The sequence below is a fragment of the Alligator mississippiensis genome, chromosome 1, assembly GCF_030867095.1.
Source record: "Alligator mississippiensis isolate rAllMis1 chromosome 1, rAllMis1, whole genome shotgun sequence".
NCBI lineage: Eukaryota > Metazoa > Chordata > Crocodylia > Alligatoridae > Alligator > Alligator mississippiensis.
Genome location: NC_081824.1, coordinates 170435725 through 170452029, shown reverse-complemented (window position 1 = coordinate 170452029; position 16305 = coordinate 170435725). Strand labels below are relative to the sequence as shown.

The following is a 16305-nucleotide window of genomic DNA, read 5'->3' as shown; positions in this document are numbered from 1 at the left end:
CCACAGTCTCGGCAGCAGCCAGGCAGGGAGCAACTCCTGCACCTTGGCCCCACTTGCAGCCACTTCGGGAAGCGGCTCGGCGGCTCGCATTGCCGGATCCAGCGGCTGGGGCTAGGGGGAGGCCCTTGAAGACTCCCCAGGAGCCGGGCGGGGGGGGGTACACTGGGGGGGCACCCCCTTGCCTCTCTGCCCCCCTTCCAGCGGATCGCCCGGGCGGGGGGGCTGTGCACGCAGGAGCACTGGAGGAGCCGCTCGCCGGATGCTGCCTGTGGCGGATTTGGGCTGCTCGTCTCCGCCGGCGATGAAGGCTCTGCCTTGAAGATGGAGAGGATCTGCCTGGTGTTCCTGGCCCTGGTCCCCGCCTGCATCAGGGGCCAGGGGGTTTACGGTAAGAGGGGCTGCGGGGTGGCACTGGAGTGGATGGTGGCATCAAAGTTAAGCAGCCGCCTGCAGGAGGAAGTCAGCCAGGCTCCCGGGAGGTAGATCGCAGGCTCCTGGAGGAGGCGGGCTGGAAGGGACCCCCCGAGGTCGGGGCTAGTGCCGGAGGCAGGGCCCCCCTGTCCCACCCCCATGGCTGTACCTCGGCTCTGCCAGCCCCTCCCGCTGCCTTGGCATCGCCGGCTCTGCCCCCTTCCCCTTCCGATCCACCAGCCCCAAGCGTGGGGGCACATGGCCCCGCTCCTCCCGGGGCTGGGGGCTTGCTGCCCGGTTCTTCTGTCTCCAAAGGCCACCCATGTCCCATGGAGCAAGCCCCGCTTTCCCCCCCCCCCCCACTCCCGCCGGCCACACACAACTCTCCTAAGAAAGAGTCATTCATTCCCGAGCCGGGATTTGCGTGTCCAGCTCAGCGTGGTTGCAATGGGAAGCTGAAAGTTGCATTCCCCCCTTCCTCTTCTTCACTCCCCCCCATCCCTTGCCACCACCTCTGTGCTGGTTTGTTTGCCTGTTGGAAGACACCCACATCGCATTAAATGAGGCGTCTGTTGCTTGCCTTCGCTGCTTGCTCTTGCTGCTGCTGGGATTTATTTGCCTTGCTGCGACTTGCCTTGGCTGTGGGCAGAGGGGGGTTGCTAAAGGGAGGGCTCACCTAAGTAGGGATGGGGAGCACCCAGCTCCTCCGGCAGGGATGAATTGATTGAGCTGATGGCCATGCGGGGTTGGCACATAGGCCCGCTGGCCCTGGGAGCCGCTCTCCACCTGATGGAGGTAGAAGGTGGTGGTGATGGGGGGATGAGGTGTGTGTGTGTGTATTGGGAAGGTTGGGGGGCTTTTGTGCAGCACCTGAATGGAGAGGAGTAATGTCCAAATCCCAGTGGATCCTGGCTGGCCAGGCAGCTCCGGGAAGCCAGCAGGTCTCAGGGAGTTGCTAGCCAGGAGCTGGTGCCCCTGGGGGCAATCATGATGCCCCTAAAGAGGCAGCATTCACTCTGCCCAGTGCTCATCTCTCCCTGCAAAAGGGGTCTTGTGTGAATGTATGTAGGGGGGACACTGGGGGTGGGGTCTTGCTCCTTTGCTTGCAGTTGCTTGTTGTTCTTTAAAAAATATTTCCTTGGCAGAGCTCAGGTTTAGCCTTCCTTTTTTTTATTTGTCGCTGCCCATTTGCAAATGAATGCAGGCAGCTAGTAAACTGCGACTACAGATGACACCCTGCGTGCCATGGTTCCCACAGCCACCGATTCTTTCTCCCTGCAGCTTCCAGAGGGCAGGAGGGGCATGGCCAGCAACACATGCCAAAGAGAACAGCCAGCCCTGTCTGTCCTCGGCACCAGCCCTAAGTTTGATAGCACAGCCAGGATTTCCTGTCTCCAGAAACACAGGCTGCTCTCCACTCCCCTTGCCTCTTCAATCTTTTTTTTTCGTTCGTTTGTTCATTTTTACAAGGAGATCTGCATTTCCAATCTATAAACCAACATAAATACAAGCAACCCACAGCACTTGCCTTTGAGCAAGCCTGCTTGCTGCTGGCTTACAACTCCATTGTGCATTGCTGGAAAGTCCTCCTTTTGGAAGGCAAGCCTCTCCTTCTAACCAGGACATCTCTCTGAGCTCCCAGGAGAGACCTCCAGGGAGAGGGCTTCAGTCCCTTCAGGGTTTATTTTTTGGTGTGAACAAAGACTGGCTGTGGATAAGTCTTTGTAGGTCACTTTTTAATGCTGTAATTCTTTGACGGGAAAGGATTCTTCCTCAGGGCTGGGTTGTTAGGTTGAGTTTAGATTTGGTTTGTACAATAAGCAGTTCAAATAGAGGCTCCTTTTCTTCATTCCCCCCCCAAAAGTGTGTGTGTGTGTGGGGGGGGGGGGGGGTTGCAGGTCTGGACAGAAGTTATGGGAAGCCCCCAGGATCAGTGGGATGGGGAGTGTAGTGTTTTTTTGGCTACAGCAATGTGGCATGGGCAGGTTTTTCAATCCCTTAGTACAGGGGATGTGCTCCCAGCCAAACTTTTTATTTTTAATTAACCCAACTGCTGCAGTGTAAGTGTCATTTGATGGTGGGTTTGCTTTTAAAAGGCCTCTTCACTCAGTTGGAAGCTCCATCACTCTAGCAATGTTCCTGTTTTTGTTTAAACCTTCCCTAGACTGTGGCTGATTGTATTCTTCACCCAGTCATCCATTCCAGTGAATTCATATTTAGCAGAGCTACTGCAAAACTCAATCTTCAGAATAACTTTGTGGTTTTTTTGGTTTTGTTTTTTCCCAGAGAGGGAGAGAGATAGGCAGTGTGCAAAAGAGAGCCCAGATAGACACGTACGAAGATGAAGGCATCCTTTAAAGTCAGAGCTGTACACTACTCATATTTATTCTGTTATTCCAACCGCACCAAACAAAGGAGAAATCCAGCCTCTTTCTCCTCCTCCCCCCTCCTTCTTAAACTATCTGTCGAGACAATCAGGGTTTTTAATATAGAGCTGTCTCTGTGAGTGCAGCTCAGAGCATTGTATGCTGACTCCAGCGCACCACAAACTTTTATGGTGACTAATAGTGTTCATATCCTTTTTCACAATCCTTCCTTCAGCCCTTTTCCCTACACTGACTTCAGACTATCTGCAGTCAGTGCTATTTGTTTGGATTTGAAATTTCTATTGCTGAGGGCTCTCACTGCCCTTATATTTGCCAGAAAATCTAAAACTGAATTAGAAATGAGTCCTCTTGCTTTTTCCTTTCCTTTTGTCCTAAATGTTTGTTTCTGGTGATAATTTCAACCTAAATATAGCTGAAGTGTTTCACCGTGCTGTTTGTCTCAGGAGGCACTTAATGAAGAAACGCTGGGAATTCAGCTATTTGGTTTCAGATCACTTTCCTTTTTTGAATATTTTGAGTTGTGGCATTGGGAGTGGAGGGAAGCATTTGTATTTTACTATAAATACATTTTACTAGAGTAAATCTAGCAAGATTAAATCAGATTAAACCAGATAAAATATCCATGTGATGTACCCTTTAAATAATGCACCCACATGGATGTGCACAAAAGACCTCTGTCTGGGAGAGCTGAGTTGTTGGAGAGGTTTATTGAGATGAATGGTATAAATAAAATGTGTGTAAGCAGTTGTAGGGAAAGGAAGCGCCTGTGAGGAGAGGTTCAATTTAATTAGGAGTCAAGGTGCTTTTAGCCTGCTACCTGAAGAGGCTTGTTACACAAATTGGTGTTTGTTATAATGACTGAAGAGTGTCTGAAGCCTGGTAATCTTCCCTCTCCTCATTAGCTGATTCCTTACATTCAACCTCGTTTGCTGAAAGGATGAGACAAGCGTGGGCAGATCAGTTCACATTTTGTGGCAGTGCCTTGGGCTGCCAAAAGGCTGTTCTTGCTAGCCTGCTGGTGATTGTGGTAGCCACATACCCCACCCTGCATGTGCATTTGCGGGGGGCTAGCCACACCAGGGCCTTGGAGCCACTGACTGAGGCAAGGCATATGTTGTAATGGATTTACTAAACAATGCAACAAAATGCTGAAATAGATAAGAAGGGGAAGGGGTATGGGCGTCCATCCTTTGGCCTGGGAATTATGACTGCTAAGAGCCAAGGCGCTCAACTGCAATGGGGAGCAGGGAGGATTCCGCCTGGCTGTTCTCCAATCAGTAACTTGCCAGGGAATTTCAAGTGAGAGAGGAGGAGAGCACACTTCTTTTTCCATCGCTTGACTCCAAGGCAGCCCTGTGGACTTCACATGTTCTGCAGCTTTCCCCAGACTGTGGGCACCAGCATACTGCTTTGTCTGCTCCATGCACAGCATTTAACAAACATTGATGGTATACTTTGTTGGTAACAAAGCAAATGATAGCATCCTGTTGTGAGCTGGTGTGGTCTGCCCCATCCTCCTCCCGCACAAAACAAAGCAAAAGCAACCTCTATCCTCGAGATGAGGGGCACTGGCAAAATGGTAGTAAGCAGAAAAGAAAGGTGTAGGTTGGACATCAGGGTGAGTTTCCTGAATGTGAGATGTGGTGAGCCCTGTCGCCTTGAAAACTGCCAGCAAGGTACAGTCCTGCTCTGCCCTGCTGAAGATAGGAATAAAGGAGCCAGTAAGCCTCTATTTTCAAAAGCTCTGTGGCACTGGGTCAGCTGTAGATTTGCTGAGCTGCTGCAGTGGGCTGTGGGCAGCATTACAATCTGCTGAGGGGAATCTTTGACTTCTCCCATTGTCCTATACTGGATGATCTCATGAGGTCCCTTCCAGCCCTAAACTTTCTGTAAATCTTCCCTTTCATCTGTGTTGTCTGTGTGTTTTGGCAAAACATGCCATAGGTGAGGATGTAAACATGCAAATTCTTACATATTACACATCAGTGATGAGGTTTGTCCCTTGTCACCTTGTTTTTTGGGTCAGTCCCTTTTGCTCCTAGAACTTCTAGTTCACCTCCCCACTCATGCACCTCTTGCCTGCCCTGTACGATTCGCTGTTGGGCTGCGAGTGCATAGATATGCTGCGATGGTGAATCTAGCAAGGTGCTCTGAACCAGGAACAACTCTTTTATTTCTTGTGACCGTTTCTCTACTAGGTGAGCTGCAGGGCTGGGGAGCAGGCTTTGCAGCCTCCCAGCCACTCACCCCATTTCTCTATTTTGGGCTGATGCTTGACTTGGGGAGCATCAGGGCTGAATCTGTGAGCTGCTTCTTGGTGGCTTTACTTTAGATACTGGATCACAAGCACTCTTGACAACACCACAGACCTCCCCCCTCGTATGATCAGTCATCTGCTCTTGTTGCTCAGTTGGTTTAGGTTATAAAACTCCATGAGTCTTTGCTCTATATCTATGAAGCCCCATCCACCCTGCTGATACTGTATAATCTCCCACTGCATGTCACTTGGGCCAAGATTTTCTTAGCTTCTCCAGCAGATCCTTAATATTAATGAACTCAGCATGTCTGCCCTGCCCTGCTCCTGTTATAAGGTGTGGTGGCCCCATCTCTCTGCCTAGAGATAGGGGTGTATTAGGTCAGCAGAATTATACTCAAAGCAAACCCCGGGATAATTTTAATATGCGATACTTGGGAACTGACATTATTCTCTTGACAGGTTGTTTGCAACATACTGGGAGAAGTCAAAATATTTCACCAGAGGTGTCATCAGGAACCACTATCCTATGCTAATTTTTGTGGGAACATGAAGACAGATGTTGAATAATTTGACACGAGCAACGTAGCTTATAAAATTATTACCGTGTCAGGTTTTTGTCGGATTTTGTGGAAATACATATTTCAGACAACTTGAAAAGATAGACTGAGAAGTGTGAGTAGATACAGTAAGTACGTTGCTCCAGAGAACCCTCCTCAAAAGTGCTGCAGGCAGTGGCTCTGGCACTTTAGTAGGCGGCACTCTTCCTTAGGTGTCTCTTCTATTAAAGTGCCATGCCATCTTTGGCACTAGGGGATACAGTGCTGCTGGGGCTGCCCTTTTTCCAGCAAGAAGTTCGACTGAAGTCCTGATGGCGAGTAGTTATTAAAGATCCTATGACACTTCTTGTAAGCCAGGACAGGACCCCGGGTGGCTTGCCCGGACTTCAGTTTGGATAACACTATCCACTTTTCTAACTGAATCTTGCAATTCATAGATTTCATAGATTTCATAGACATTAGGGCTGGAAGGGACCTCAGAAGATCTTCAAGTCCAGCCCCCTGCCCCCTTCAAGTCCAGCCCCCTGCCCCCACTTCGAGTCCAGCCCCTGCCCCAGGGGCAGGAAGTCAGCAGGGATCATAGGATCCCAGCAAGATAAACATCCAAATGTCTCTTGAAGGCATTCAAAGTAGGTGCTTGAAGCATCTCCAAGTTGTAGAAATGTTTGTTTTTCACATTGCTCTTTCTACATCCTTCTCTCCCTTAAACTACACAACCAAAATACAGTCTTGGCTAGGTAGGTTTGGTTTACATGCAACAGGACCCAGCATTTTTTTGGAAAAACTACAGGAATGGGGGGGAGGGGGGAATCACCCTCATGACAAACATAGCTGTGCTAGTAAAAGACCCAGTATAACCCCAGTTTATACCATCAAAAACATCCTTTTGTTGGTGTTACTTATTCTATGCAGGGAAAAGGTAGAACCTGTAGCAGCAAAATTATTTGAACTGGGATAAACCATATTTCAAATGGGAGGGTTTGCTGTAGCTATAGTGATATCATTAGACTGGCTAACCCTTGCCCACTAGACTGGCCAACCCTTGCCGGTGGAGGCAAAGCTTTGGTGTTATTGGTGCAGGATGGATGGTGGGACCTGCCCCTTGTCCCCTGGTGATGCATTTCAGTGCTGGGTGTGTGTGTACTCTGCTGATAAACAGTTCTTTCTCTTTACCAGATGAAAAGCACTTTAGAAAACTCTGTTATTAGAAACAGCAGGTGTGTTCACCTAATAAAACCTCAGTGCACATATCTCAATTGAGAGGCATGCATTTCCATTGAGAGTATGTGGCATTTTCACCATACATGAGAACAGGATTGTTGAGGAAATCTTTGCAGACTTCTCACTCTGGAAAGCTCAAGGCTGGCAGGTCAGGAACCTCTGGCTTGGTTATCTTTGCCAGGAAATAGATATCAATGTTGTATTGGCACTAGCTCAATGGAATGACTTGCCAGAGTCCTTCAAGCTGGAGGGACATGGAGCTGACACCATGCGGCAAAATGCAGATCTGGCAGAGCCATTAGGATCCACCATGAGAAAATGATAGATTGTGAGGAGTTGGCAGCGAGGGGGTGGGGGAAGATGAGTGTGTTTGTTTTGTGGCTGTGCATCAGTATTTAATTAGAGTGATCTACCCAGTCAGGATCCAAAGTCTTGTTTAATTTCTAAAAACGGCTTTAATCCTCCCTTTATTGAAAAGACTCCAAGGTTTGTTTTTCAAGCTGAGAATTAGCTTTAGCTTTTTTTTAAGTGAAAAAATATCTTAATGTCTGTTACTGCATGGAGATGGTAATCAAAACCACAGCAGATGTGAATTAGGAAAGGAATCCATATCTGGTGCAAGCAAAGGGGAACTCAGGGCACCAGCTGGGCCCTGCTTAATAAAATAGTTAAGTAAGAGAAGGACAGGTGTGGAAGGGTAATGGGTTACTTGGACCACCGGTTGACTGGCAGGACTTGTTTTGAGGTAGTGATCTTCCTTGCCTGATGCTGAGTGTTCCTGGGACAAAGGCCCTGATTTTTTTTTTTTTTTGCAAAAATATTTATTTCTGTATATATATATATATAGAGAGAGAGAGAGAGAGAGAGAGAAAGATATATATATATACACCTCTATCAACTTGTCTTGTAACCACTGTGCTTCACCTGACAGTTCAAAACACACATTTACAGTTATACCATTCTCATTCCCATTATAAAACTGCACTGTGCACCTGAATTTTCACACACCCGTGTGTCTGTCAACATCACCTTTAACCATCACAGTTAAGCAAAGGACCACCTCAGTGCCTTCTCCCCTCACTTCACCTCCTCCCAACTCCCCCAATTTTATTTTATTTTTTTGAAATTTCGTGTCTGGGGCCAAATCAGTTCCAAATGCTATCAACTGAGCAGAGCTCAATCATTCAAGTCTGTGTGGTGCTACCACCAGCAAATATCTTACCTGTCAGACTTGTCAGTCTGGGTCTTCAGATACTCATAACTTCATGGCAGGCATCGTACATGCAAGCCCCAAGCCTTAAGGCCTTGGGGTTCAAATGTTCCATAGTCTCACTTGCTCCTGGTCAAAAGGCCGAAGGAGCAAGCTAGAGGGAAATCCCAAGATAATTTTTTTTTTTGTAAAACTGTATATGTGTGTGTGTGTGTGTGTGTGTGTGTATACACACACACACACACACACACACACACACACACACACACACGACCCTAGCAGAGTGTGGGGCCTGGGGCAAATCAGCCTGTGTGGGGCTCGGATGCGAAGAAGCCAGCAGTGGCAGCAGCGGAGGAGTGCAGGGGACAAGCGGGGGAGCAGCCAGATGTGAAGCTGGTGGTGGCGGCAGCGGCAGCACGGAGTCACCACCACTAGGTGGGTCCTGCAGGGGAGGCCGCAGCTGCGGCTGCTCCGCCCAGCTCTGCAGGGTCCCCCAAAGTGTGGGGCCCAGGAAGGTTGCCCCTATTTGCCCCCCCCCCCCGGGACAGCTCTGCGTATACCACAATACCTCTACCAGCTTGTCCCATTGTTGCTATGGCTCAATTGGCAGTCCAAAGCACATCATTACGATTATATCTTACACATTCCCATCACAACATCTAGACTGCACACCCATGTTCCCGTGGACCTGCAGGCTCATCACCATTGCCTGTCACAATGACACAACCTTTACCTTAACTCCTCCTCCCCTCCCCCTGTCTATTTCCAAGTTCTTTCAGTCATCGCTCTTGTCATCATCTTTTCTCGCTGGCTCCACCACCCTGTTGTCATCGACATTGTCTTTGTTGTTGCTCTCTTCAGGGGTCCCACCCTTGAACAGTCTGTGCCAGTCCATCCTCTTCTATATGATCCCTGCCATCTCCTCCCAAATGTCTTCTACTGCTTTTTTATAGTACTGTTGCATCTCGCTTAACCCCATTTTGACACAGGCCTCTATTGAAAGGTTTGTGTGCCTGTACCAGGTTCCTTGTCTTCCACAGGGCGTTTCTGAAGTAGGAGATGAATTGGTTGAAGCAGGCTGTCTTACCTGCTCCAGATTTTATGTGGGTGTAATGACATTGATGGGTGAGTTGCTCTTGATTTTGCACCACTGTCAGCAAAAGTCAGGCTACAAATGAGTTGTAGCAAGTGCTGTTCTGCTCTCTCTGTACACCTGAGAAACGCCCATCGGTGTCAGTTCTGTTGCGGGGTACAGGTCTGTAGGAGCATCTGTCAGAGTTTGCTTCTCTGAGCTTTTCCAGGTCTTTCTCTGCCCGGACTGTCTCACCTCTATCCACTCAGGTTGCTAGCCACAGGTGGGTAGGTGCACAGCTGGTTTGTGAGTTGGTGCTGTTGCTTCACATCTGACCGGCAGGGGGAACTATTGCCTACAGCTTTCTTCTCTGTGTCCTTTTTCTTCTGTGGAGGACAATGTATCAGTCCCCACACCAGTATTTCGCAGATATAAGGTTGACTTCAGTCGTGCACTCATTGGTGCTATGTTTTGGCTCATGCATGCACACTCACATGTGCATGTGCGTGTGTATGTAAACTTGTGAAACCGCTTATAGCCATCTCATTGTTTATTTCAATACAAAGTGCAAAGGATGATTTTTTTTGTGATAAAGAATCCCTGCTAAAGGTGAAGCTGTGTGATGGGGGGAGGTGGGAGGCAGCAATACCTTTCTTGGATGATTTCTCTCCAGAATTCAGGGTTGTTCTGGGCTTTGTGTTTAAATCTCACACATATCATTTAGCCCCCCTTTTGCCTGCCAAGGCCACCTGTGTTTCCTGTGTAAGCTCTTTAGTCACATATTTACTAGCTGGTGAAGAAGAAAATTAAACAAGGCTACCATTTGAAATTTTGCTCTGCTTTCATTTCCTGGAGCTCCCAGAGTTAGATGGCTGCAGACCTCCCGTGCTTCAAATTCCACATGCTCACAGTCTGGGACTGTGCCACATTTGAAGGGTTAATACTCCTCAGGCTGCCAAGTTCCCTTTGTGCCACTCAGGGACTGGCAAATGAACATCCCACAGCTGGACCCTTCTGTCTGAACCATTCCCCCTGGGTGGGTATGTGGACAACCTTTTTCTCCCTTGTGTCTGAGCATACTTTGGTGCAGGGGAAAATCCAGCCCAGCCTTTCCCTGTTTTTAGGCCAGTCTGGCTCATGCTAAGATTAGCAAAGAGAGCTGCTCAAATCAAGCTGCTACTTCTCTTCTCCAGGGCTGCCTGCCTGCCTCAACTGTCCGCTTAGTCTGTTTTAGTTCCTGGCGTGGCCTGTACTGCAGGAGTACCTGAATACCTTGTAATCTATAATATCCATTCTCCTCATAACACAATGAGGTTATTACAAGTACTCTCCCCACCTCTTTCTATAGATGGGGAAATGAGGCTTAGAGAAGCCAAGTGACTTGCACAGTGTCACATGAGAAGTCTGTGGCAGAGCAGTGACTTCCAGTGCAGACCCGGGGAAATGCCCTAGACGCTGGGCCACATGCTTCTCTGCATGCATCCCTGATGAGACATGCTGAGTAAGGCAAGGGGAGGCTGAAGAGGGCTGAGAGTTGCAGCAGTTTGAAGCAGTGATGTGAAGGAGTTTCTTTGGGAGATGAGGCTTAGGTGCAGGGGGAGTGATCCCTGTGGTCAAGACTCTGCTCCAGAAATTCCCATTGTCTGTGTGCGAAGGCACTGATGCTGGTGCTTTGGTTCCTGTGCGCACCAAAGTTATGCTATGGGCAGCCCTTCCAACACCAGTGCCTCAGCACAGTGACACTTGGTCCACCTTGTACTTTTGCTCCCTGATGAAACACCAGCCTGATGAGCAGAAAGGTATTACAGGCTTCCCACAGCATACCTATTTCCCTGCTCTGCCAGAGAGCTTTTCACATCCCAGTGCATTGTAGCTGCTCATTTCTTACCACTGCTAGCATTTTAAACTGGGATACTTCAGTGTTGTGGCCTGAGGCTGGTAGAAGGAGGTGGCTGAGTTTGAGATGGGAGCCGGTAAGTGGAGAGCTTACTAATACAACTGCCTATTTCCTTGGCTTTTATACTCTGCAGATACTAGATATCCAGACATACTAGATACGCAATCTAGTCACTTTACCAACATTTCTTTGTGAGGGGATTTCTCATTAATCTGTAAAGCTCTTTGGGGATCTCAGGAACGCTTAAACTCCTCCGTGCAGGGACCTTGCCTGTAAAATACAATGCACATTCTTGGTGTTGCATTAATAATACAAAACACTGTAGACTTGTGATGGTTGTACCATTTGGGTGGCTCACAGGCTAGGGATCCTGGCCCACCAGAGACTTGCTGTGCATGTCTTTGACTGAGCCTATTCTTACCTTTGCAGAGAATAATATTCCTGTTAGAGCAGCCAAGGTTCCCTCCCACATGAGCAGGTCCCAGCTTTGTCACTGGAATGCAGAACTGCAGACAGCAGATAGGAAACCCGGTCGTAATTCAGAGCACAGGGTGTTCAGGCAATGTTGTGGGATTTTTTTTGTATTCTACTCTCACTTATGCTGCAATCCACTCATGGCAGCAGTGTGGCTGTCTGCCCTTGGAGCTCTATCCCAGAGGCTAGCTATTGCCTTATATAAGGAAGGTCCCACAAAATGTACCTGGGTATTGATCCATGTGTGGGAATCTGCATCTGCCTGATGATAAAATGGCTTGTGATTTAAACCCCCACCTTGAACCATTTACAGTGTAGGATAAACAGGTTTCAAGTGCTCCTTTTCCATTAAGGCAAATATAAATGATGGCAGGATGAGAATGGAAATTGGCAAAGGTGCTGTGATGTCTGTAATTTCAGGAGAGAACATTTGCAAATGTTACGTTAAGGGAAAGTGCTGGAGTATTGAAAATTAAAGTGAAGCGACAAGATAAAGATTTTAGGATGTCTGCAGGTGAACATAAAAGACAAGAATAGTTGTCTTTACTATCCATTGTTACAGTTCAAATGGTCCTTCACTAATTGGCATAAATTGTCTCAAGATAAATCTGGATTGGAAAACTGTGCATCACTTACTTGGTCTGGTGATAAAATTTAAGAGAGAAACAAAAATCTGCTTTAAATGCAGACGCTGGTTCAGCAAGGAGAGACATCATGGGAAAAATGACTTGTGCTTAAAAATGCCATTCCACATTCTCTTAACGCTCATTTTGTGCATGTACTTTTCCAGAGTCCATAGAAAGGCATTTTGCAGAACTGCAGAAGCCAGGGCTGACTTTTGCTGTAGAGCTTTATGAATGGATTGCACTGATCCTATGTAAATTCCTAAAACTGATGGGAGTGTGAGGGTTTGTGAAGGCTGTAAAGTCAATATAATGCCTGCCTGGGGGTGGTTCAGTGTCCAGTTCCAATACCACCAGATGTATTCCCTCAACTGGTAGGAGGCACAGAGTTCATAAAACTTTATCTGTTTGAAGTATTTCCTTTTGATGTGTTAGAGCCAGATCTTAAAAAAAATGCCTCTCATAGAGTGCCATTTAAGGGCCTGCATCGCTATAATATTTGATCACCTCACAAACCTTAATGAATATATCTTCTCAGCATCCCTGTTTGATAGCATCTATCCCCATTTTATGTATGGGGATTTAAGACAGAGATAAACTGATTTGCTCCTGGCCATGCAGTGAATCTATGGAAGAACTGGCAACTGAAGTCTTCCTAATTTTAATCCAGGGCCTTGACCAGCCTTCTTCTCTATGAAAGAGTGTTGTATGGTATAACAGAAATCCCAGCTGTATTCCAAAGAATGATTGACTATATTGGAAAGGATGCATCCTTTAATAGCAGGAAAAAAGGTTATGAGGATGTGGCAGTATCCAAATGTATATTAGACCTAAGCTATTTTTTAGGTATACTTAAACTAATATGAAAGACATTTCATATTGCCTACAGTAATAAAGTCTGGGCTGGAACTGGGCTGGCTTCCAGTGACTCAGCAATTTGGCACTTAGTTTAGAAACTGTTTTCCTGGTGGTTCTCCAGAATCAGAGCATTCCTCTATAGCAGTGGTCACCAGGCAGCGCATCTCGATCCACCGGTAGATCTCGGAGCCTCTTGGAGTTGATCCGAGGCTGGGCAGCTGAGTGCCCGTGTGCATGCCCCAGCCCAGCAGGTCAGTCTGTGAGAGAGGGAAGGAGTGGGGGCTAGATCAAGGTCCCCACGGTGAGAGGCAGTGGTGCAGAGGCAAGAGCAGGGGTAAGTTGAGTGGAGCCCTAGCTGGGTGGATCTTAACTGCTGGGGAGGCATGCCTGCAAATAATTTTTTCTCCCTCTGCTTCGATCTCCCCCCACCCCTTCCCTCCACATAGACTTACCTGCTGGGCGGGGGGGGTGGCAGCAGCACATGGTAGATCTTGGGTTGCTTTTAAATGCTACAGGTAATCTTGTACTTAAAAAGGTTGGAGACCACTCCTCTATAACAATGTGAAGGAAATTAGGTTTTTCAGAAGACCTGAGGTTAGGAAACCCTTCCAAGTGTGACTTCTAAATGGATGCAGTGATGTCTGCCTGAGTCTGCAGATGGTCTGAAACAATACCCTGAAGAGATGTGCAAATAATTTCACTTAACTGGGTGGGAGGCATTTATTCTGAAGCCTACTGACAGTGATTAGAATAGGAACTATGTTACCTGTTTTACTGTTGATCAAAGTACGCAGGAAAAAAATGTTCATGCCAGGCAGTGTTGCCTTCCCGAGTGAAAGGGTAAAGTAGGATGTAGAAAGACAAGGTGTGCATAAATAAAAAAGGCAGCATTTAGCAGTACTGAAGGGAAGGACAAGAAGATTGAATTTAATACTGTGGAGTCAGCGGGAGGACGCAGAGCTGAGGTGTGTTTGTGGATGGGGAGGGGGGAACATAGTCAAAAAGCTTACTTTACAAACAGGATTCTGTAGAGACTGGAGGAGGACAACGTGGGTGTCAGGGAAGCCAGACGGATAGAAAATTGTGGTAACTATGCCTGGAGGTGATGAATGGGCTTGGATGGAAAAGCAAGGCAAAGCTATTGAAGAAGCAAAGCCAAATCTAAGAATTTTCTACACTTTAGTGCATCTTAGTGCAGAGATTTCCTCACAATGAACATGTGGCATTCTTCAGTAAAACTGTAAAATTTTGCCTGGGCGAGATGGTAAAGGGAAATCCATAGCATTTACTTCACAAGTGCTAACAAAGGCTGAAAGGAATTACTGCCCATGTAGCTTTCTTAATTGAGATATTTTTAGAGCAATTAAAATTCACAAAATACATGTTTGAAAAGAAAACTACCTTGATCGGTGATTAAAACCCTCTGATTAAGAAGGTCCAAAGGAAGATGTTCCACCCCTCTCCGAAACCAGGGATCAGAGGTGGGCTTTAATCTTATCTGCATATCCCTGATACCCAGCCCAGGCCTGAATGAAATGTGCTGACATGGATTTGCTTTCCCAATTACCCTTAGAAGGGATTTAGATGTTGAATAAAGGAAGAAAATCTTCCCACTACTGCTTGAGAGAGAAACACACACACACACAGAAATGCACTCACATACCTAGGGTGAAACTTTTATTTTTGCCCAAGTGGCTTTGAATACATCTTCACAACAATCCCAAGGTGTGACCACATCCTGCGTAGGCATCCCCAGGCTAACATTGAAGTAGTCAGCTCATGTGTGGGGTTCAGCACAGACTGCAAACACTTTTCAGGACCTTTGGTAAATGCTCAGCTAGCTACCCTGCACTGAGCTCCACCCTGCAGCAGCTACACAGCTACTGCTATCTGAGGTAGCAAGTTTAAAGCTAACTGGAATTAGTCCACACAAACTGCAGTTGTGCCATTGGGCGGTAGCTTACACTTTGCATGTGCAAGATGGTAAAGAGAAATTGGTAGCATTTACTTCACAAGTGCTAACAAAGTCTGAAAGAAATTACTTGCCCATTCATCTTTAACTCAGGTATTTTTAGAGCAATTAAATTTCACAAAATATATGTTTGAAAAGACCATTACCTAAGTCCCATTCTCTCCAGTGATGTAAGCATTTAGGTCCAGATTTTTGAAGATATGTAGACATTGCTTCAGTCAGCACTGGAAGGCCCAAGTGACTTTCAGCATATCTATACCACTAGTTGGGTGCAGGCTGGAGGTTGCTATCAAGCCGGGGCCCACCAACCAGCTATAGTATAAACCACCAAACTCATCCCCCACTCACCCTTCTCCATGGGCTTCTGCTGGAAGTCCCCCTACAAGGACTGGGTCTGAGATTGGAAAAGAGCAGCAGCAGCAACCTCAAACCTCCCGTCCCTGCAGCATAGTCAAAATGGACCCTTCGTATTGCAGGGTATGCTTATAGGAAGTCCACAAATCCTCTTCCAGCTCTTCTGCTACTCTCCTCCTCTTTCTCTTTCTCTCCTCCCTCTCTCTTGCTTGGAAGCTGGAGTCCACTATTTAATATCCTATTTGTTGTGTAACTTGTTTGCTGAAAGATGGGATGTTGATGGAGAGAGAGCAGGTCAAGGGGCTGGGGACATTTGGACACAAACTCAAACCAGTGCCTCATTGACAGCTGCTAAAGGGTATGTCCACACTGAGTTTGTTTTTAAGAATGACTTACCGCTTGTCTTCACTTTAATGACAGCTCAAAGTGTAACTTGAGTGCTGCTCCTAATTTGACTCCTGTCCATGCATGCAGATCTCTAGCTTGAGTCAAGTGATGCTTGCTAATCAAATGCAAGATGAAGTCCAGTGTCATGTTGTGGCAGTCTGTCTCTCTAGCTTGAATGTGTGCCACCTTCAGCCAATTGCTGTAGTGCAGATAAGCACCTGCCTACACTTGCAAGTGGAAATTCAGGTTAATGTGGGTCTGAATCTATAGAGCACAAAGGCTGTTCCTGAATGACTCCTAGTACATACAAAGCCTAAAACTCAGTAGGTAGTTTACTAAATCACTTCTACAAATGGGAATTATCAGTTGTAGGGTACATCTACATGACAGAAAAGACATAAAGTGAAGCTTGGGTGTGAGGTGCAGCATGTCTACCTTAGTGCAGCATTCTGCCTGGGCTGATGAGCTCTGCTAAGAAGAAGGATGTATTAGTCCAGGTGAGACACTGCACTCCCCCAGCTATACTGCTTTTAATATCCAACCTAGCTTGTTCAGAGCTTGCTCAGATATCTCTGTATGGCTCTGCATTGAGCAGTATAGATGTATCCTGAGACATAGAGGACTT

The 16305-nt window shown here is 47.0% G+C and overlaps 1 protein-coding gene across 1 annotated transcript in view; it reads left to right on the top strand.

Annotated features, from left to right (window-relative positions):
• The first annotated feature begins 226 nt into the window (after positions 1–226).
• The window catches only part of MDGA1 (MAM domain containing glycosylphosphatidylinositol anchor 1), a 316576-nt gene continuing 300497 nt past the window's right edge, over positions 227–16305 (top strand). Inside the window, exon 1 of the mRNA XM_019483036.2 lies at positions 227–388. Coding sequence (XP_019338581.1) covers positions 322–388 — 67 coding nt within the window. The 5' untranslated portion in view covers positions 227–321. The remainder of the gene's footprint in view (positions 389–16305) is intronic.